General features: G+C 32.8%; 2 protein-coding genes across 2 annotated transcripts; both read left to right on the top strand.

The window, feature by feature from the left end:
- The first annotated feature begins 4042 nt into the window (after nucleotides 1-4042).
- On the top strand, nucleotides 4043-8860 carry LOC114191159 (uncharacterized mitochondrial protein AtMg00810-like). The gene is made up of 5 exons (XM_028080341.1): nucleotides 4043-4292; nucleotides 7995-8129; nucleotides 8213-8404; nucleotides 8553-8642; nucleotides 8697-8860. The coding sequence occupies exons 1-5, from the start codon at nucleotides 4043-4045 to the stop codon at nucleotides 8858-8860; spliced, it is 831 nt and encodes a 276-aa protein (XP_027936142.1).
- Nucleotides 8861-20288: 11428 nt separating this feature from the next.
- On the top strand, nucleotides 20289-23908 carry LOC114190179 (mitochondrial import inner membrane translocase subunit TIM14-3-like). Its single transcript, XM_028078974.1, has 3 exons — nucleotides 20289-20479; nucleotides 21056-21228; nucleotides 23445-23908. The coding sequence occupies exons 1-3, from the start codon at nucleotides 20477-20479 to the stop codon at nucleotides 23599-23601; spliced, it is 333 nt and encodes a 110-aa protein (XP_027934775.1). The 5' UTR covers nucleotides 20289-20476; the 3' UTR covers nucleotides 23602-23908.
- The last annotated feature ends 638 nt before the right edge of the window (nucleotides 23909-24546 follow it).

Raw genomic sequence — 24546 nt, 5'->3', positions numbered from 1 at the left:
AACTTTTTTGTTTCGCTAAAACAATTTTTGTTATTTCTCAACCATTGAGTATATATGTTGATATTTGAAAATTTTTCTTAGATCTCTAAGATATTTTTCATCATATCATACCCTTAATTATACATTTGTTTTTCTTTGTGCAATTCCTTTCAATAGTCTCCAAATTGTTTATAAGACACACATTTGTTAATTTTTTAATATTTTTATTTTTTGTTTATTTTCATCATGTAGAATACTATTTTGATTTATTTTATCTAATTATTTTTTAGGTTTAATTATACCTTTGGTCCCCGCTTTCGTAGCAAAATCTCAATTTGGTCCCTTTATTTGTTTTTGTCTCAATTTGGTCCCTTCCATTAGTGGTACAGTAACACCGTTCAAGGGGGTGCCACGTGTCAGTTTCTGGATTTTTGAAATTTTTTTTGAAATTTTTTTATTCTTTATTTCTTTTTTTGATTTTTTTAAAAAATAAAAAATTTGCCACGTGTCAAGCTGTCGTGTAGTCGTGTCACGTGGTAGTGACAAAGTGATGTGACAGTGACAATGACACATGTCACTTATATGACAGGTGTCATTTCCACTTTCTCAATTTGGTCTCTTTATTTTAATTTTTGTCTCAATTTAGTTTCATTTTTGTAAAATTTGAGCAACTTTGTCCGTCTCCAAATTGAAATCAAATTTAATTTCTATATAAATGTACACAAATATTTCTATCAAAATTGATATTTCAAGTAAATATTTTTAACAAAATTAAGATTATTTAATTAATATTTTACATTGAACTTTACTTAAAATTGTTTTAAAGTTGTTAATATATAATAATGTTAATAAAAAATTCATAAATTATATTGATATTTTATTACATCATACTTTAATAATGTTTTTTCATTTGAAATTATATTTCAAATAATTGTATATTTTTAAAATGTGTAAAGTTCAATAATTTGTACACAAATGTTTGAATTGATGTAAAAATAACAATTATAAAAATTTTAAAAATAATTTTAACTAATTCATGTAACAATAAAAAAACATATAAATTTAAAATTTGAAAACAATTTTAAGTAAAGTTGAATGTGAAACACAAATTTAAATAAACTTAGTTATGTTAAAAATATATAATAAAAATATCAAATTTAATAAAATTATTTGTATAAAATTTATATAAAAATTAATTTTTGTTTCAATGTGGAGAGAGAAAAAATTGGACTATTTTTACAAAAATAAGACTAAATTCAGACAAAAATTAGAATACAAAAACCAAATTGAGAATGGGGAAATGACACCTAGCATAATATTGCCATGTGGCATTACCACTATCACATCACTTTGTCACTGCCACATGGCACGACGACCATTTGACACGTGGCAATTTTTTTTTAAATTCAAAAAATAAATAAATTCAAAAAAATTCAAAAAATAAAAATAAAAAAAAATTCAAAAAATCCAAGAACTGACACGTGCACCTCAATTAACGCTGTTACTATACCAGTAACGGAAAGGACTAAATTGAGATCAAATTTCCTAAAACAGGAACCAAAATGAGATAAAAAAAATAGAGGGACCAAAGGGAGATTTTGTTATAAAAATGGGGACCAAAGGCATAATTAAACCTATTTTTTATTTTCTAACTCATTACAATTATACTTTAAGTCTTTCACTATAATTGTATAAATAATTTTTATTTACTACAATATAAAAATTTAATGTAATTGCTATGAATATTTTTTTTATCACCATCTAACATATATTGGAGTTCAAAAGATACAAGATTTATGTTAAAATTTTATTATGTTTATTAATGTTTATTATTTATTCTTTGCGTCATTTTGATCAAGTGATGTATTATAACTTTTATTAGTGTATAAAAAAGAGATTCATTATAATTTAAGAAATTGAAGTAAACAAACATTTAAAATAAAATATATTTTAATTTGAATATTTTTTTTCTTTTTATATATTTTTTTAAAAACTATTTTTAAATTTTATCAACTAGGTTTCATTAATGTTTGCAAATTTAATCAATGTTTTGGTTCTCATGAAAATTTTATTTGGTATTCTAATATAAAATATAAACAATTATAATTTATTTCAAAGTATTTGATATCGAAGAAACAACTATCCTCCTAATATTGAATATTTGATAATATTATGTTTCTTTTACCGTAATTTTTTATTATTTTATAAAAATTATTCAAAATTAATATTAAAGTAGTAAGAAAACAGGTACGGGTATGGGTACAAGATTACACCCGTTACCCGGTGGGGATGGGGATGGGACAAAAGTTTGATACCCGTTGGATTTGGGTATGGGGATGGGGATGAATTTTTTTTACGGGGATGGGTATGGAATAGCGAAACTCGTCCCCGCCCCGCCCCGTTGCCATCCCTAGTTATGTGTTCAATTGCTAAACATAAATTAAAAAAAAAGTTTGCCAAAATTTCTTTTGGCATGAATGGGAAAGGACAGAAACCCTAGCTGTCAGAGGGCAGCTAGGAGGACTGGGAAAATGACCATGAAACAACCATTGAATGACCATTAAGTTAAGTTTAATGCCAATTTTCGTTTTTAGTCATTAAGCTTGATTAAGGTAGAGTTAAGAGAACCATTGAAGAGGAAAAAAGAGGGTTTTTGAGACTACCAATAGTGAGCGTTGTGAGGAAAGGTTTCTGAACATGTAAAACTTGAATTGGGGAGAAGTTGCAGCAAGTGGTGAGAGTGATAACATAGGAGACCATAGTTGATCAAAAGGAGACTTCAAATTACCAAGGTTGAGCAAGGAATCCAGGTTATTGGAGCTGGACTCCATGGTTTTATTCGTGTTATTATTTTTTGAATGATGATTGATTTATTTGAAGCCTAAACTGTGATAAAATTGTGTGATTTCATGTTTTTAGAAATTTTCCAGAAACTGTCTGGCGGGTCTTCAAAGTTGTCAGGTGACTCATAACATTTTCTCAGTAAATCTGGGTTCCTATGAGGAACCGCTTGGCGGTGAGCGATGTGCCATCAGGCGATGCAAGCTGATTAACCCATTTTTCTAGGTTTTTGATGAATGGTCTGGCGGTGATGAACACCCGCCAAGCGACGCGAGCAACAATGGCTCAATTCAGGTGTCTTGGGATTTTTGGGATGTTTCTGATCAATGAAGAATGTGGCTTTAATAATGGATTGATTGAGGAAGGGGAATTATTGTGAAATTGTAGTGTGGCGAAGGAATTGAATGGAAGTCGGCAAATGTGAATTTTTGGGTGTGGGGATTTGGATGTTAGATTCTGGATTAAATTAATGGGGGAATTTAATAGGATTTCGTGTGTTAGAAGTTTAATGAATGAACTATGAACTTAACCATGGGAATGTAACCTATTAAGTTGAAAAATTGAGAGAAGCAGGAATTCGAAACTAGTTAGGGTTCGTAGAGGCAGCGAAAATTCTGGGTTTTACATAACTACATGAACCGCCTGGCGACAGCATAACTATCGCCAGGCGCCAGACCAGAACAGAGGGGCAATGTGTGCTTGGACATGCAGTGCGGGTTGGGGAGTTTAATCTGGGTTTATTGGAATATTATAAAGAGATTGAAAAATGCTAAATATTGTGTTAAAAAGGATAAGTAATTCATAAGATGGGTCTATGAGAGGATGTTAGGCTATGACTTGGTGTTAACAGATTTGGATATTATAATAATGTCTCACAAGTTAATTACACCAGGATTTTGGATGATGATGGGGCAAAAGATAATTTTTAGGAGTTGGTGATATTATTGGGATTCGCTTAAGTTGAAAGTGCGGGGTAAATATTGGTTAAGGTATAATGGTTATGTTATTTGAAATGGAGTGGAGAATGAGGTAGTATTGCGGGTATAAGAGGTATGAAGTTAACAATGGCTTACTATACTTTAGCAATGTTGAACTTAAGCAAGTCTAATTATTGGTAAACTTAGGTTGGTGAACCGCTAGGCGATAACTTATATTGCAATGGCTCTGAAAGCGCGTGGCGCCTGGGAGTGAGGGTTGTCTCGCCAGGTGACACTTGCAGACAATGGCATCAGAGACGCTTGGCACTTGGCGGCATGTGTCCCCCGCCAGGCGAAACTTGCTTCCAGACCGCCGCCTGGCGGGGGACACATGCCGCCAACTGCCAAGCGTCTTTGATGCCATTGTCTGCAAGTGTCACCTGGCGGGACAACCCTCACTGCCAGGTGCCACGCGCTTTCAGAGCCATTGCAATAGCGAGTTTCGCCTGACGGCTCTAGAGTCGTGTCAGGCGATAACACAGTGGCAGAACATTGGTTATTTTGGATGTGTGTGGTCTACAGTGCTTTGGTGATACCTTAAAGGTCGATTTGCTGGATGTTCCTTGAGTTGTGGCTCGGAACGTATCCCTTGAGTTGTGGCTCAGAACGTATCCCTTGAGTTGTGGCTCGGGATAGGGATTAAACATGTGGCATTCCTTGAGTTGTGGCTTAGAATGGCATCTCTTGAGTTGTGGCTCGGGATGGCGGATGAACATGAGGAACTCTTGAGTTGTGGCTCGAGTTGGCGAGTGTTGCCGGTGTGAGTGTGTGAGTCTTTGCTCGTACGGATGGGTCCAGATAGATTACCCTTCTTAATATTTGGCTGACGAGTTTGGTAGTCTTGGGACGTTACGAACTAGGTTCGTATTGGGAACTCCACCTGGCGTTACAGAGTGTGGTCTGTAGATGGTTCTTGCACGTGTTCTACCAGTTGTGGCTTGTAGATATGGCAGAAAGACATCTTAAGGTATTCATCTAAAGACGTAAAACATGGATAACATGGTGCGGGCCATGTGGTTTGGAATCAAAGGATGGAGTTCCTTTGATGTTTGTGTGTTTATATATCTGAATTGTATATGTTTTATATGTTGTTAGCTCACTGTATCTATTTGTGTTTAGCGATGATCGTGTACGCGGTACACAGGAGCATATGATATTGCAGGTGCATCTGGTGATGCATAGAGCTGGAGCATGGGCTATCATGAGGATTTCTACATAGTTTTATTAATTTATGGTTTTTAAAGACTTTGTAATCACTGATGTTATCAGATTTGACTTTTACATACAATTTGATATTTTGGCGAATTTTTGAATAATTGTCGATGTAATAAAGTTTTAAACTTTCCTGCGTTTTAGGAAAGGCAATATAATAAATGATATTGATATATTATTTCTATTTTATTTTATTGAAAATTCGCAATATCCGGACGGGATGTTACAATTCAATTGAAAAAAGTTTTAAGCTTTTGAAAAAGTTTTAAATAGCCAATTCAACGCCCCTTCTTGGCTTAAATAACCATTTAAAACCTACAATTGGTATCTAGAGCAAGGTTCTTGAAAGATATTCAAGTTTGATAAAAAATCTTTTGCAATGGTTGAAAATAAACTCCTTTTTATTGAAGGTGCCTCTATTTATAAACCACCTATGTTGTGTGGCCTAAACTATCAGTTTTGGAAAATAAGGATGCAAATTTTCATTGAATCTATAGACAAAGGGATTTGGGATGCAATAGTTAATGGACCATATACTCCTAAATGTCTTATTAAAATAAGCAAGTGGACAAGCCTTAGGCTGAATGGACGGATGAAGAAAGGAGAAGAGCTTAATATGATTGCAATGCCAAGAATATCATCAATTCATCTTTGAGTATGGAAGAATTGTTAGAGTCTCCCAATGTACGAGTGCAAAGGAAATGTGGGATGTCCTAGAAGTTACACATGAGGGGACGAATAAAGTGAAAAGAGCAAGGAAGTATGCCTTGATTCAAGAGTATGAGCTTTTCAAGATGCAAAAAGGAGAGTCCATAGCTGAAGTTCAAAAGAGGTTCACTCACATAGTCAACCATCTCACACTTGAGGTTGTTATGAGTGGGGAGGTTCATAGTAGGTGTTTATGCGTGTTGGACTACAAGCAAGGAGGTTTGAAGAGTTAGACCTCAAATGAGTCATTATTTTCCCTTATCCCATTGCCCTTTTGTGTCATTCTTGATGCTTGTTTAGTGTTTAATTATCTTTTGTTAGTGCATTTTCCTCAATTGGGCTTCATTGGGTCATTATTCCAAATTTTGAGTAATTTGGCATTAATTGGTCTCATTATTATCTCTAAAAATTTTTAGGTACTTTGTGAAGCAAATATTGGAGCTTGGATGTTAATCATAAGGTTAAGAGAGAGTTGTCACATGATTTCCACATCATTGCCACGTCTGCCCCATGTCAATCAGCCTATCCACGTCATTGGGCCAACATTTTTAGCCCATAGTGGCATTTTTGTAATTCTGAGTGGCAGAATGACAGTTTTGTATATACTTTGATCTGTACTGATGTGACCACGTTTTTAGGTCATTTTTCTCAAGGGCAACTCTTTTTCTTCTTCCCCAATCTGTTTTCACATTCTTAGGAGAGCACCCACTTAGGGTTTTTCGATTTTGGTGATTTGAGACCATTGGAGCACCCCCACAACTTAGGGTTTTCCTCCCATTCAATAAAATTTGTGTTTGTTCACTCTTTCCCTACTCTTCTAATGCAATTTCGTTTTTGTTTGAATTATTTTTAGAATTCCATGTCTAGCAAAGTTTTTGGTATTGATTCCTTGAAGAAATTGAAATGAAACCATGACGTTGGTGTTCGTTTTGAATTTATGTTCTAGTTTGCCCTTCTTCAAGTTGCGTTTTCATGGTAAAACATGAAATCGATGGATGCTAAATCTTAATTTCGTGTTTCTGCACCTAAAGCGACTTATAATCATGCTTAATGAGTGTAGGTCGTTCATAGTATGCTTAATCTATGGGTGTCAATTGCTTGAAGTATGCCTGGCTTAATGACATATTTAACTCGCGTTAATTATCGCTTAGTTGATTAATTTCAAGTTTCATGGAAGCAAATTGGATAGAACAATTAATTGTGTAATCTATGATTGGGGAAATTTCAGTTGAATTAAGGAATCAATATGTTTTGAAATCTGTATAATTAAGTTTTGCAATAACATTTTTGTTAATTTTGTGTTTAAAACTAAATCTGCCAAATTAACCCCCCATCCTTATTGAATCTGGAACCTTTGAGTGAAAACAATGGTCATTGTAAGACAACCTTAGGTTAATTATTGAGTACTCCATTTACATGTTTTATTTGGTCGTGTACGACCTCGATCAAGCGGGCAGGCTCGTGGAAGCATATGAAATCCCTAAGGCCAAGGTGAGGTTGTGCTAATCTCATATGGGTTATGAAACTAGTGTTTTTTGGTACTGAGATATGTAATAATGGGAAATTGGCTAAGTGAAGTTGGGTAAGGGTATTTATCATTTATTATGCATGTTTGCTTCTTTATAAGCTCACCCTTTCTGGTTGTGTTTGGCAATGATCGTATGACTTGTCACACGAGAGTAGATGATTTTGCAGGTGATGTTGTTAACGCATAGGATCAGAGTGAGGGCTAGCTAGGGGGATTGATTTAATGAAAAGTACTTCTTTTATTATATAATTGTTTAAATTATGAATTTTGGATTTAAACACGTTTAATAAATTTTTTAATTTCCCACACTATTGGGAACTTTATCATCAATTGAACTGATTTTAAATTGTAAATTATTTAATTAAGTAGTATCCGCCTAGGATGTTACAAGGTGTATGCACCCATGGCTATGATGGAAACCGTGAGACTTGTAGTAGCTTTAGCAACTTAGTTTGGTTGGACTTTACATCAATTAGATGTGAAGTCCACATTCCTCAATGAAAGGCTAAAAGAAGAGGTTTATGTGGTGCAACCCCCATATTTTGAAGTTAGAATGTAGTAGGGTATGATGTATAGGCTGAGGAAAGCTCTATATGGGATAAAACAAGACCCGAGAGCCTGGAACCAGAGAATTGATCAATTCATGAGTAACATTGGCTTTGAGAAATGTGCTTCAAAACATGGTGTGTATGTTTAGTGCAGTCAAAGAGAAGGAAGAACTGAAAAGTTTATAATATGTTTGTATGTAGATGACTTGTTGGTTACTGGAAGTAGTGAAGCATTGCTTCATGAGTTCAAGGAGCACATGTTGAATGAGCTTGAGATGAATGACATAGGCAAGCTGATTTACTTTTTTGGCATAAAGTTTACTGAAACTAAGGAAGGTATATTAATGCATCCGTCACGATATGCAAAAGAGATGTTGAGAAGACATAAATGAACAAGTGCAATGTAGCAAATACTCTAGCAAAGGTGGGTCTAAGATTGGAGACAGATCTAGAGGAAGAAGTAGTTGATGCTACAACCTATCGTAGTATGGTAGGAAGTTTGAGGTATTTGTGTAACACACAACCAGATGTTAGTTATAGTGTTTGCATTGTTAGTAGGTATATGCAGAATCCAAGAGTTTCCCATATGAATGTTGCAAAAGCATTCTTAGGTATGTGTAAGGAACATACGACTATTGTATTCTATTTCAACGAAGAAAGGGAGGAATGGAGTTGAGAATCATTACATACTCTACTGTAGATTGGTCTGGAGACAAGTGTGACAAAAGAGTACAATAAGGTATCTGTTTTTCTTTGCAGATTCACCAATCTCATGGAGCTCAATAGAAGAATTAGTTGTTGCTCTGAGTTCCTATGAAGTTGAGTATGTAGCAGCGTATGAAGCAACCTGTTAGGTTGCATGGTTGAATTCTATCATGGAAGGCTTAAAGGTTGTGTTGGCAGGGAAGATACAACTTCTTGTTGACAACAAGTCTACGATTGACCTTGCTAAACATCTTGTTTCTCATGGGAGGAATAAGCACATTGAGACAAAGTTTCACTACATTCGTGCCCAACTAAATAACGAAAAGTTGGAGATTGTCACTACAATTAGAACTGTAGCTTAGGTGATGAAGTTTGAAAAATTTAAAAACCTGAGAAAGCTTATTGTAGTTACTGATGTAAAAGAAATTTTAACTTAAGGAGGTGTGTTATTGTTTTGTTGTTAAGATAATAGTAGAAATTGCCTATATGACAGTTATAGGTTTTGTTTCTTTCCGTTTTATGGTTTAGGTTTTCTGACCCTTATATAAAGGGATGTGTTGCTATCATAAGTAATAAGAGGAATCATCATTTTATTGGCTCTGCTTTATCTCTCTCAAAACCCTTTACCAGCTTGTTTATGCATCCATAGATGCATATTCATGAGTTCACGAATTACGAATAGGGTAAATATCTAATTTGATTTTTTTTTCAAAATTTTTTAACACGAAATCCAAATACTCAAATATTGTACTTTTATTTTAAAAAAATTTCTTGAGGTTATAAGTACAAATTCTTTCAAATTATCTAAATCATCCAAGAACAATTATTGGTTACAGAACACTAAACGATGGAATTGACTACTAAACATGTAAGAACTCCTTTGGGGAAGACTAAGGAGGAAATGATTATTGTAGATTGAAAAGAAATGTACTTAAGCAATTTTTTCTTTCTTTGCAACCTAATGTCAAGGAATAATTTTTCATACAAAATAAAATTATAATTTTGCGTACAAATATATAATTTTAAATTATAATTATAATTTTGTACAAAATATTATATAGTAATTTTTTTAATATTTTATTTAAGAAATAAACAACTAGACCAGACTAATCCTAATGCAGAACAAAATTTGGTACTAAATCAATCAAACAATGAATTGAAAAAAGTACAAAAAGTTGGAGTGTTAACACATCCCCTACATAGATCATTCTCTCAAGGTTAGGGACAAACTAAAACTCAAAAGAAAAAAAAGAGAAGACTCATTTATAAAACTAAAATGAACTACACAATTTCACTAGATCGATGTAATCATAGATTACCCAAATCAACCAGAAACTCTTTTTACAGTTTTAAACGTCTAAACATGTCAAATCTGTTTGGATGGATAAGGAGTAGCTTACCACATTTTGTGATGGTAGACGTGCTTACGAGATACCGCTTCGGAGGAGGCTTTGTATGGTGGAGGATACTTATTGCGACACAAAGTATCTTTTTCAAGCAGCAAGAAGAAACGAAAGTGTAATTGAGTGCCCTTGAAATGTTTACTTGAGTATCAAATCCAAAGAAATGGTACGTATTAAGTTCTAACTTGTATATTTAACCTTGCTTACATGGATGCAATAGATGATGAGGCTAGAACAAATGATGAGGAGGAAGAAATGAAACATAAATAAATGGAATTGTTATTGTTTTCAACAGGAGGATTGACTTAGACTAATACTATGAAACTGCAAGACTGGGTGAATAGGAAGAGAGTTCTTATATTGATCAACATTGGGGCTAGCCATAACTTTGTGTCAATAGATTTGGATGTTGAATTGGGATTAAAAGTGGATGCAACACCACCTTATAATGTTTGCTTGGGAGATGGCCATAAGAAGATTACTAGTGGATGTTGTCGCACTATAATGGTCCAGTTGGAAGAGCATGTGGTAGAGAAAATGTTTTATCTGTTTGAAGTAGGAGGAGTCGGCTTAATTTTAGGAGTTACATGGTTGGCCTCTTTAAGAGATGTTAAGGTGAATTGGAATACCTTAACTATGAGTTTCAATGTAAATGGCCAGTTGGTGCAGATTAAGGGAGATTGGTGAGTACAAATTTTTTCCTTCATTTAATGTATAATTTTGGTTATTCATTGAAACTTTTGTACTTAAGATTAATTGAAATAAAATTTGTGATAATTGAACTTATTGAATTCCTGATAGACTAATGGTTTAAAAAGTGTTTTTTAGTTGTATAAATTATTATTGGATATTCTAAATGTTTGTTCATGCAACTCAAGTTAAAATTAAGCTCATTTAAGGTATGAAAATAAATTGATAAAAGTTACAAAATACCTTCAAAAAAGGAAAGTTCTGGAAATTATGTTTTACACCCCTTATATTACTTATACACTCCCCTTTTTTAGATAGGTCACCCAAAAATCTATTTTGCACCCCTAATACATCTATTTTCACCCCTATTTCCACTTATAGAATCAGATCCATTCAGATACTGCCATGTGGCAATCCTCACTCTCATAATCTCTCAAATTAGAGACTACCACGTGTCACTATCCTTGCACTTATAAGCTAACCAATAAGAACATGCCATGTCATCATCTTCTTCAACCTTTCATCTCAACTAGAAACCCTAAAAATCCTAGGCAATCGTCCGCTTGAAAATGTTCTTCTTTTGACTCTTCTTTTTTCTCTTCTTGTTCTTGCTTTGGAGAAAGATTTCAAGAAATAAATAAGTTAAGATGTTGTTGGGTTCACTCCTAGGAAAAAGAGGTGTGTCATAATGGACAACTTAAATACCAAGTCTTTCCTAGCAATAGTTTTCCTAACTAGTGTAAAAAACAATTTCTCAAAAGAAATTATTAATCAAAACAAAAGTTACTTGTGGATTTTTAGTGCTAACCTCATTCAATTAGAATTAGAATTGAATCTTAGAAATTATTACAATAGAAGTTTGCATAATATATCAACATACATTAACAGAATGAAACTTCAGTTTTGATTGACCTAAGAAACTTTCAACATAGATCATAGGTATAAAATTCAGAGAAGAAAATAAGAGAAAACTAAAGACAAACGGTGTGAACATAAATAAAAATAGAAAAAGAAACAAAAATATCTGCAAAAGTAAATGCATATGTGAAATTAAAGTAGTGTGGCATTGGGAGTGATGTGCTACCACTGGTGGAGTTCACTTATAATAACAACTACCATTCCAGCATTGGGATGGCACCTTACGAGGCCTTGTATGGCAGGAGGTGTCGAACACCTTTGTGTTGGCAGCAGGATGGGGAGGCTGTGGTACTTGGTCCAGAGTTCTTACAACAGACCACTGAGAAGGTAAGGGTAATACAGGAACGGATGCGTGCAACTCAGAGTCGACAGAAATCCTACGCAGATAAGAGGAGGAGGCCACTCGAGTTTGAGGCTGGTGACCACGTATTCCTTAGAGTTACACCTACAGTAGGTATTGGGAGAGCATTGAAGTCGAGGAAGTTGACCCCTCGATTCATCGGTCCATATCAGATTACGAGGCGAATTGGACCGGTGGCGTACGAGATTGCATTGCCACCCCACTTGAGAAACCTGCACAATGTTTTTCACGTATCTCGGTTGAGGAAGTACGTGGCGGATCCTACTCATGTGCTAGAGCAGGATGATGTTCAGGTGCGTGAGAACCTAACTCTTGGAGTTGGACCGGTAAGGATTCTAGATTCTCAAGTTAAACAACTCAGAGGGAAGGAGATTCAGACTGTGAAGGTTCTCTGGGACGAGGCACCCAGGAGATGACGTGGGAGTTGGAGGACCTCATGACGAAGTCCTATCCTCACCTTCTTGCTGGTAAGTCTTATTTTCGTGGACGAAAACTTTAAAAGTGAGGGTAATGTAAGACCCGGAAAAATTATTAATTAATTAATTAATTAATTAATAAATGTGAGTAGAAAGAGCCTTTATGACATTAATTGTTGGTTGATGTGACGTGGAAAAGTACTAGCTCAAGTGGTTGAGAGTACTTGATTTGTGTGAGAGGACTTGGGTTTGAGTCCTAAGTATACCAGTTATGTGTTGTTGTTTTATTATTAATTTTAATAATATGTATGAATATAGAATTGAGGATGTGAACTATTTTTGATTGGAGGGTATAACCAAATGTGAATTGGCAGAGTGGTTGTGCTTTGACCTTATGTGTGGGAGGTCACGGGTTTAAACCTTGGTGGGCAAAGAATAAGCTTTATTTTTGCTAACTATTAGTTGTGGTATGAATGTGAAGGGGTAAAGAAAACCTAGCAGAATGATAACCATTAGGTGCTGAAAAATCTTTCCACTAACTAACTTGAATAGCTATTAAGCCCACACTTAAGTCCAATTCGTTCTTTTTTTGCATTAACCTACCTTGAGCCACTTATAAAAGGCGAAATTGAAGAGAGAATAGGGTTTCTACAATTTGGTTATTTTGTCTATAGAGAGGAGAACGAAATTTTAGAGAGTGAGAGGGGAAATTGGGTGTTTGAGAGGCTGATTTGGGAGAGGTCTGAAGCAAAACTGTGGTGAGCAAAGGAACATCAAGTTTCTTCCCAACTTTAATCCAATAATCCAGGTTAGGGGTGCTGAGTTTGTTGTACGAATATTGTATGTGTATTTGCGTTTTCTGCCAATTGATTGAAGTGTTGAATGAATTTTGGTAAAAGGTGCAATGTGTGAGATAATTGGTTGGTTTTGATAATGCGCATGAATTCTTTTAGTGTTTTGTGTAATTTATGAGGGTTTTGGTACTGTATATGGTTGTGTATGGTCAAACCCTCTCGTTTTGATGAATCAATGGGGAGATATACCATGTTCATATTATGTGCTATTGATTATTGGGTCCTGTTGTTGTTGTGAATGGGCGTATTTTGGCTGTTTTCGCGTGTGATCAGAGGAGAGTTTTCTGCAATTTTTGCCCAAGCGAGCCTATCTCGCCTAGGCGAGAGATGCAGGGTCTCATGTCTGGGTATTGGTTCGCCTTTCTCGCCTAGGCGACCTAGTATCGGTGTTGAGCGAATTGTCTCTCGCTCAGGCGAGAGGCGCTCGCCTAAGCGAGATCGCGACGTGAATTGAGGGTTCTGAGCACGACTTCTCGTCTAGGAGAGGGTTTGTGGGTTTTGAGCGAACCAGGATCTCGCCCAAGCGAGATGGCCTCGCCTAAGCGAGACATCGCGATCATGTGTGAGGCTTTGTTTGCATTTGTAGCTCAAGCGAGTTGGAGATGGGTGTTTGGGCAAGAGATGATCTCGCATAGGCGAGATAACATGGTGTGGTCACTGTTTTAAGCTCGCTCAAGCGAGTTGGATTAGCCTAGGCGAGGCTGAGAGCTTAGTTTGGGCGAGAGGTCCCTAGCTTAAGCAAGTTTATGCGAGTTATTATGTTCTATGTGCTTGTGTGTGATGGTTTGGCTGTTTTATCTTAAGGATAGGTTGTATATGCATGTGGTGTGGTGTTTGGGCTTGAAGGACTAAGTCCAATAGGGGTCCGGGATGTGCTTGGTGGATGGACACATGATGGGCATGGAACTGGTGACGTTCCCGTCGGCTACTAATGGGCGAGGAGTCCTTAGTATGGTGATTGCATGCGTGCCAGGGTCCAAGTATGAGACTTGGATGTTTTACTACAGACGAGGAGTCTGTAGGGCAGGACTATGAGCGGGATAGACTCGTAGGGTTGGACCACGAATGAGTTAGTTTCGTGGGAGCATAGGGAAGTCCCAAGACCTAGTTCATGCATATGACTCATGAAGGACTATGAGGTCATGGTTGGGTGATTTGGAAATTATGAATTTATTTATTTTATTTTGGGTTGGGAAACATATTTATATTCATATTTTGTTTATATATGTTGTGCATAGCTCACCCTTTCTGTGTGTGTGTGGCGATGATCGGATAACTTGTTATCCGGGAGCAGATGATGTGACTGGTGGGCCAGGAGATGCTTAGACTCGGAGCGAGGGCTAGCATGGGATATTTTGTAGATACATATGTTATATGTTTATTATTTTATCTTTGAGAATATTATGTAAACCTGGCAGGAGCCATTGACTTTTATTTCAGTTTTATGAATTATGGACTCCTGGTTTTATGGCTTTATATATGAAAGTTTTAAATTTCCCGTGTTTTGGGAAATAGCTCATATTAAATGTGACACTTATTGTATTTCGAATTTTATTTATTAAATATCAGTAATATTCCTTAGGGATGTTACATATTGCTCACATAGTTCAAGGGGTACAAGATGTGAAGGACTTGAAGAATAATCTATTGTCTATTGGGCAATTAGATGACCTCGAGTGTAAGAACCACATTGAAGGTGGAATCTTAAAGTTGCTGAGAGAGAATCTAGTACTGATGAAAGCAGATAAAATCATAATGAATTTGTATGTGCTTATGGGAGATATGTTGCAAAAAGTTAATGTAACAGTTGCATTAACATGTCAAGAAGAAGTAGTGATGACGTGGCATCATAGACTTAGTCATATGTCAGAGTAAGGTTTGCAAATCCTTGTAGAATGTAATCTCTTAACCGAGCTCAAAGAGGTTGATTTACCTTTTTATGAGCACTATGTAATAAGCAAGCGACATAGATTGAAGTTTGCTAGAGTGGTTGTTATAACACAAATTTAACTTGGTTCATTTTGATGTGTGGGAATCACCAGAGTTATCCCTAAGAGGGGCCAAGTATTTTTATTTTGATTGATGATCATTTTGTGCCAAATGCATGTCACGTGCATGTGAGCGAAGGTCAATGGTTGCATGATGAATGCTATTTGATCATTGTTAAAACAACGTTGGCATTGTTTGAGATATTTTTGGCCATACATGAGGTGACAACGTTTGGGATGTGATTGGAATGGAGAAGAAAACTCCACACATCTTGGAATAAGAGGAAAGTAAGAATATTTGAAACACTAACAAAGTGAAGCACAAAGAATGAAAGTCGAACTCGTGCAAGAGAAAAGAGATGAAGGAAACTCGTTCAACGAATTAAAATTTCCAAAATTAATTATTTTATCTATTATTATTAACAAATGTGCGTCCTTATAACCACTTTATAATAATTTGTAGTGCACTTTTACTTGTATCAATATGATTAATTTTTTATTTTCATTTTTAAATTTTATAATTATTTTTTAAATTTAATTAAGTATTTATAATAAAAAATACTACTTATAATTTAATAAGAAAAATTATTTATATATATATATATATATATTCATAATAATAATATTTTTATTCTAATAATTATAACTAGTGAAAATATAAGATCTATCACGTTTATATGTACACATCTTTTAAATATCTATGATATATTATATTGTGAATTAATAATTTTAGTAATTTTATGAAAATATGAAATTTAAAGAAATTTAAGTAATTTTTTAAATATGAAAGGTACACACTACAAATAAAAGCAAAAAAAATCATATAATGAATGAAGAATAAAGGAAAAAATAACTACCGATCAATGAAAAAAAATAACTGTCGAAACAGTTTTATAAAACAATACATCAAAATAACTATTAATATTTAAAAATAATAACTATGTTATAAAATATAAAATAAAAATAATGATTGTTTAAAGAAAATCTGATTACATATGTGTTTAAGGTTAACTATGTTTTTTTTTTTAACTATAATAAGATTTTGATTTTAGTTCCTATTTCAAAGTTTCATTTCATTAAGTTCATATCCTTATAATATTGAACGACCATAACGATTTTTATGACATGACAAATAATGTGTACATCCACCATTTATTTTTTGACGCGTGCTCTCTTTAAAATTATACTTGTAAATTAATTTTCTTTTACCATCTTATTTTCTTTATTTTTGTTTTTTTTTTCCTTTTCCCTCTTCTCCAATCATCTTCTTCTCCCTTCTAACCTCCAATCTTCATCTTCATTTCTCTCTCCACCATCTCCATCTTTTTCCTCCCTCACCTTCACCTAGTCATCATCTTCTTCCTTCCTTTATATTCAATCAATAGAGTTAATCTATGATTCATTGTTTTCCATTTTCATCTTCTCCATCGAGTCTTCTCTTTTTCCCCTTCTTTATCACACTGATCCTCTCATACCCATCCAACTTTTTTTTCCAATAACTCATTCAACTCTCTCTCTAGAATGCAAATCCTTCAAAATACATAACAAAATTCTGGGACTAATTTTATTTTTTGGAAGGATGACAATGTTTCTACTGTATGTACAAAAGAATATATAAAATAGATAAACAACCAATAATATAGATATTAATTATGTTTTATTTTTAATACAATAAAAAAACTTAATATCTGTATGTTTAATAAAAAATAATATTAATATATAATTAATTTTTAAAGAGTTATAGAGAATATTAAATTTATAAACAAAAGGTAAAAGGTAATTTTTTTTCTAAATTAATTATATATTAACATTATTGCTTTTAACAAATAAATATGACAACAATTATTAAATATCAAACGCATATTCAATTCTTCAAAATTAATCAAACTAAAATTTTGTATTAAAATTATATTTTTTTTAATATATATAAATAATGAACCTACTGTTTACCTAAAAAATTACTTCAACAAGCTTATTAAAAAACTAATGAAAATAGAGCATGAAGATATTAAGAAAAAGTTAAAACACACTTATTCATTTTCAATTTTAATAATTATGAATTTATTTTTAAAAAAATTATTTAGTTTAAGATCTCCAAAAGAACATATTTAATAATTTAAAGTTTCTAAAACTGTTGTTTTGTTTTCTCTGTAGAAATAAAAGAAAGAGTTATTATTTCAATGTGAATGAGTCAAAATTTAAACAACACATTGATAAGATAGGTGACGCACCATTGAATAGGTGTTTGTGCAGGTTAATACCTAGAGTTGACATTTTCAATATTTTTACATGCGTATTCTGACTTTTTTTTGAAATTGGAGAAAAGAAGAAAATTGATGATGGAGATGGTGGAGCGGGAAAGAGGATGAAGGTGAGAATGGAAAAGAAGGTGCTTGGAGGAGAGAAGAAAATTTATGCACGTGTATATGTGATGTGTTGAAATTGATGAAGGGAAGGAGAAGAGAAGATTGAGTGGGTGAAGGTAGAAGAACGGAAGAATGTAGATGGTGGAAAGAGAAAAAAAAAGATGAAGATGAAAGGTTATAAGGGAGAAGGTTGCCAGAGAAGAGAAAAAAGAAAAAAAATAAAAGAAAAAAACAATAGGTTTAATTAATCGTAAGGTATCCAGTTTAGTACTAGAGTGTCAAATTGGTACTCGCTTTTAAAAAAATGTCAATTGCATCCCAACTTTAGAAAATTGCTTCAATTAGGTCCCTTTCAGACAAAGTTGACTAACGCCGTTAGTCAACGTGCCACGTGTCAATTTGTGGTTTTTTTGATTTTTAAAAAAAAAATTTAATTTTTTTTTAATTTTTTAATTTTTTTTTTAAATTTTTTTTAAAAAAAATTAAAAATGCCACGTGTCAAGTCCCTGTGTGTGACACGTGGCATTGTCAGTGCCACGTGGCATTGTAATGCCACGTGTCAGTGTCACTATCAGATGCCATTGTGATGATTTCGATTTAGTCCCCATTTATGTTTTTTCGTTTCAATTTAGTACCTACTTATGTGTATTTGATTCAATTTTGACCTAATAATTTTTAATAATTAAAATATTTTTTAATAAAATTAAAAGTAATTAAGTATAAAAGTTTAAAAAAAATTAAGTATTTGATATTTATATTAAAATTTAGTGGTAAAAGTCATTTTAGTACTTATAAATAGCATAACATTCATACAAATAATAAATTTGATCTGAAATTGAGAGAAACATTATAAATATTAGTACTTAATTTTGTAAAAATATTTATACTTAATTATTTTTAATCTTATAAAAAATGGATTACAAAAATATTTTAATTATTAAAAAAAAAATTGGGACAAAATTGAATCAGATACACATACTTAGGTACTAAATTGAAACAAAAAGACATATGTGGGGACCAAATCGAAATCAACACAATGACATCTAATAGTGACACTGACACGTGGCATTACAATGCCACGTGGCACTGACAATGCCACGTGTCACACACAGGGACTTGACACGTGGCATTTTTATTTTTTTTTAAAAAAAATTTAAAAAAAAATTTAAAATTAAAAAAAAATTAAATTTTTTTTTTAAAAAAAATCAAAAAAACCACAGATTGACACGTGGCACGTTGACTAACGACGTTAGTCAACTCTGTCTGAAAGGGACCTAATTGAAGCAATTTTCAAAAGTTGGGATGCAATTGACACTTTTTTAAAAGCGGGTACCAATTTGATACTCTAGTACCAAACTGGGTACCTTACGATTAATTAAACCAAAACAATAGTAAAAAAATCTAAAAAAAATGTAATTTAAAAAAAAAAATAGGTGTCAAAAATGAATGGTGGACGTGACGCAGTATTTACCATGTCATAGCAATTGTTAACACCGTTTAATATTGAGGACCAAACCAAATCCACATTTTACTATTAAGGACCAAACCAAATTCATATATTTTATAAAGACATGAATGTAATAAGATCAAACTTTGAAAGATAAACTAAATTCAAAATTGTGTTATATAGTTTAAGAAAAAAAAAATTAACCCATGTACTTATATATTGTATATAGGTTAAAATATTTTCTTGTTCCATGTTTTTGTTGAAATATCTTAAACAAGTCTTAAAATTTTTTTTAGTTTCAATTAGTCCATATTTTTTAAAATGTGTAACAAGGCCCATTCCATTAATATAGTGTTAACGGTGGTAAGGATGTTCCACGTGTTAGCTCCACATTTTTTTGAATTTTTTTTATTTTTTTTAAATTTTTTATTTTTTTTTAATTTTAATTTTTTTTGAAAATTATTTATGCCACGTGTCACGTCAGTATTGTACCACATGTCAAGTCAGTAAAGTGACACATGTCAAATTATTGTCTGAATCTCAATTTGTTTTATATATTTGTTATTTTTATTACATTTCAGTCCATTTTTTTAAATTTTTTAAATATATTTATTTTAACTTTTTACAAAATTGTTTTAATATTTTATATTTAAATTTATAAATTTTTTATTTTTAAACCAACTCTAACATTTGTATATAAATTATTTAAAATAATTTTGTAACAAGTTAAAATAAATATTTTAAAATTTTAAAACAAAATATAAAAAACTTAATATTATTAAAATGTTTAATAAAAATATCATTATAAAATTTATATAAGTTAAATTTGATCATAATTTGGAAAGGATGAAATTAAAAATTAAAAAAAAAATAGACTGAAATATAATTAAAATAACAAATATATGGACCAAATTGAAATTTCAAACAATGACTTGACATGTGTCACCTTACTGACTTGACACGTGGCACAATATTAATGTGACATGTGACATGAATAATTTTCAAAAAGAAATTAAAAAAATTAAAAAATTTTTAAAAAAATTTAAAAAATTCAAAAAAATGTTAAGCAGACACGTGACATATCGTTAACACCGTACTAACGGAATGAGCCTAATTATTACATATTTTTAAAAATATAAACTTAATTGAGATTAAAAAAAATCTTAGAACTTATTTGAGATTTTTTAACAAATACATGAATCAAAGGAATATTTTAACGTTGTATATATAACAAACCTTTTTTTATATTCGTAATTATAAGAGAAAAATAGTCGAACACTGATGTCTTTACACTTGTACTATTAAAAGAAACCAAAAACTGCAAAGATGCCTTGTATCAGTGATTGACTAGAAATTACGAGAGGAATCCAACGTGCGGAGCAAGGCAATTAAATTAAAAACAGAAAAACAAAATATAAATATAAAATTAAAAAGCCAAGTTTCGTAGTGTTCTTTAGCTCAGCCCTCTTTCCGTTTGCCGGCAAAAACAAAACCCTATTCGAATTCTGCATTAATTTATCGAAGATTTTATCATAATGGTAACTTCTTCATCGTTTTTCTTCAAATTTCGTTCTTTTTATTTCAATTTCCCACAGGGAACCATCCTCAACCTCTAAAAAAATTTCGCTTATTCAATTTTGGATTCAGAAGAGCTTATTTTTCTACAGATATGATCATGCTTTTTCTTTTTATGTTCTCCTTGTTACTTGATTTGAAGCCCCTCTTTCCCCTTTATCTCTTTGCCCACCTTTTTATATCTTAGCTATCGGTTTGCCCAATTTCTTACACAACGTTGATAAGTTGTTTATTTTATTGGATATTTTTGTGGTCTTCAAATTTTGTTTGGGGCTTTGGAATTGGATGGGGTTGGGGGATAGGATCTTATTGTTGATGTTCTTAAAACAGACCCTGGATTATTATCCTTGTTTTGTGTACAGGTTTGTATCCTTGTTGTGTAGATTAGCATAGTTTGGACATTTTATTTTCTGGCTATACTGTGATCAGCAGAGATTAGGGCATAGAGGGTTATTTTTTTATTTTTTTTTCTTTTTTGAAGTTTGTTGAGTTTTGTATTGCTTTTGGGTTGTGAATCTGAAAATGAATTTTTTGAACAGACTACACCATTGGTGGCTGGGCTTGCTGTGGCAGCTGCGGCTTATGCAGGTAGATATGGTATCGTGGCTTGGCAGGCATTCAAGGCTAGACCACCTAGGATGCGTAGATTTTATGAAGGTGGTTTTCAGGCCACCATGAGTAGGAGGGAAGCAGCTCTTATACTGGGTGTTAGGTAACTTCCGTTTCTGTTTGAAGATTCTAATGTGTTGATTGACAATGGTTTTAACGGTGTATGACCTTTTCCTTTTGGGGCTTGTTTGCTCGGTTGAGAAACTGTTTATGGTATTACTTGACTTGGGATAATGATATTTCTTGGGATGTCTTTACAATCCTGTACTTATGTATACCCAACATGTAATAAAGGTTAAGTCTCTTCATGGTAAAATCATGTGACACAGGTCCTGTCCTAATCAGTGTTCGAGTTTTGGTTGATATCTCAAAGTATGTTATAAACATCAATAGAAGATCCCAGACAACAGTCCCACCATCTTATTATGTCAAATATTGGCTATGCTTGCATCTTCAAGCATGTGCGTAGAGTGTAGTTTTTGATTAATTTGTTATGGACTCTAGGCAATTCATATAACTTATTATGTGATTAGTTAGAATATTAGAAATATATATAAAGTGTTGAAGATCCTAGGTGGACTAGAGATAAAATAATTTATAGTATATATGTGGGACAAACCACACCAAACAAAGTTAGATTTAAACTCACTTCTTAATATTGCATCAAAGTCTATTATGGTGATTTTTGTTGAATCTATTGTGTTCGTGCTATTGGACCGTTGTTGAGTCACCCATGCATCTGTAGTGCCACACACGAGATGTCCATGGCTATGGGTGAGGAGGGTGTTGGGGATTCTATGTTGGCTAAAGATAAGTATAATTTCCATATAGAAGTGCAAGCACACGTAACTTTACAAGTTGGTTTTAGAATGATGAGTTAGGCTTAAACTCACTTTTTAATGGGCTTTGATACCAACATGATCTCTATTTGTAATAACTGAAATCTTTACAAAATTGAAATAAACATATTCTGAAATAAATAGGAAGACTCCGGTTATATAATTTCCTAATATGGAGAATATTTTTTATGCTAATAATGTGCTATTTACCACATAAAGCAACTAACCAACAACTGCTCATAAGTCTAGTATTCAGGCTGTATTTCTGTTCACTATGGACACGAGATTGCAGGATAAATCCTCCTTTTTCTTATGTGCAATTTGAGTATTGTAGATGGCTGAGAGATAAGGCACAGTATTGTGTAGATTGATATATGCATTGTAATGTAGTTATTTGGGTTAAAAAGATCTTCAAAATTGCATGTCCATTGTCTGATTTGAAGGTGGTCAGGAGTGCAGTATTGTGTCATTGTAATCACAAACACATCCACCAGATTGCTTTTCTGCACATCCTATTGAAGTAAAATGCAGTCATTCTGGTTTTTGTTCATATATGAAGTTATTGAAACCACTAATTTAGAAATCTTAACGATTTTTGCCACTTTTCACATTTGAAATATTTATGGCCTTTGACCTTCTGTACAATACCAAGGTTACCTCTGTTTAGATAGTAAAACATAAATTGTGACCTCTATTTTCTTTCAGCCACTAACCCCACTGCTTAGTGGTATTATTAGTGGTCATCTGCCATATTTTTATATAACCATTGCTTTCCTGCAAGGGTACAACTCGGTTTTTCCCTTTCATCGTAATGTTATTCATGTTTGCATTTCTCTTTTCCCTTTTCAAATCTAAATTGTGTTCCTCCTTCACACGTCTTCTTACTCCTTTAATTTGCCTCTATTGTTTTCCAAGTTTCAACAAGGTCTTCTATTCATGTTTCTGATATGATATGCTCTGTTTTTTATTTTCTATTAATTCTACTATTTTTCTCTTTACGTCATTCCTATGTTCCCATTACTCTTGAGAGCCATGGGATCATCCATCATAGTTAGAACAGTATTGCTCCTCTTTCTATTGACTTGTTAATGAAGTCTCAGATTGACAATCACTGTGTTTAGATTACAACTATCTGTTGTTAATTGTGAATATATCTTCTTATTTTGGTGCAATAATGTGTATGTTATAATCATTGATTTTAAGAAACAAGGCATATCAAGTTCTGTATCCAATTGAAAAGAAAGAAAAAGGAATATATTTCTCCAGTTGAAAGTTTAGAGTTGGCTTCCTTTTTGTTTTCCTCTTTGCCCTGATGTTAAATATGTGTAGACTGTATGAATTGTGTCTGACTTTAATTATCTTTGTGTATTTTATAGAATTTCATTAGTTAATATCGAATTTGTGTTCGTAGTCTTGACGACTTTTTTGGCAGACATAGTTCTTCTTTTGCTGATTTTCAATCGTCATATTTATGTTTCAGAGAGCACACTCCAACAGATAAGATTAAAGAAGCGCATAGGAGGGTGATGGTTGCAAACCATCCAGATGCAGGTGGCAGTCATTATCTTGCATCCAAAATTAATGAAGCAAAAGATATGTTACTTGGAAAGACCAAGGGTGGTGGCTCAGCATTTTGAACCCCTATGAAGCCTTTCTTTCCATTATTTTAACACTCTACGCCATTCTCACTTGATTTCAGTTACAATTTTTTTGGCCATCGTCCAATTACTTAGTGCATCACCAATTCTATAGGGAGAAAACTGAAAACTAAACATGGTTTACGCATATATCTAACATGATTTGTGCTGTTGAAGTGAAGATTGCTGTCATTAAAAGTGATTTTTAGTTCCTCATTCTGCTACCAGTTATCTTTCTTTACCATTTCATGCGTGATGTTTGGCACAATATAATCGATTCTGTTAATTACAGAATGTTTGGGGATCAGATGTTTCAGACTTGTGTTTTAAGTTTGCAGATTTTTGAACATCATAGTAAATGAATGTTGTATTCAGGATAACAAATTTTAGTTTCATAGTTCAGCTTTTCTAATACATTATGGTCTTTCAAGTGAAAAGAAATATATTAGAATTACAATTAAAATTATGACAAAGTCTAAATATAAATTTTATGAGGCATATCGGGAGATGTGTTATTGAAAAACTAAAACGTATTATTGAGAGTTAATGGTTAAATACTGCTTAAAATAGTAATGATCATATTTGCATTTATTGTCATTATTTTTCACGGTAACAATTTTTTATTTTAGCATTCATGCACGGCAATAGGAAACCTATCAAATGTAAGGGTAGGTCTAGCGATGAGTGTTGAATTAGTTCACATAAACGTAAAATTTAGGTACAAAATACATCGTTGTCATAGTACTAACTGCACAGAAAATATACCAAATGAGAATACACCTCACAATTCTTGTTTTTATAAATTTTTAATTTATATATTTAATTCAATATTATATTAGCGTTAGAAATTTTCAATTTAAGGACTACACAAATAGAACAAAAGTCACATAAAAATGGAAGAGATACCCAGATTACAATTATTGGTTATAATATTGTAATTGTATT

The sequence above is a fragment of the Vigna unguiculata genome, chromosome 7 (genome assembly GCF_004118075.2).
Source record: "Vigna unguiculata cultivar IT97K-499-35 chromosome 7, ASM411807v1, whole genome shotgun sequence".
NCBI classification, from domain to species: Eukaryota; Viridiplantae; Streptophyta; class Magnoliopsida; order Fabales; family Fabaceae; genus Vigna; species Vigna unguiculata.
This window is presented reverse-complemented; position numbering and strand designations above follow the sequence as displayed.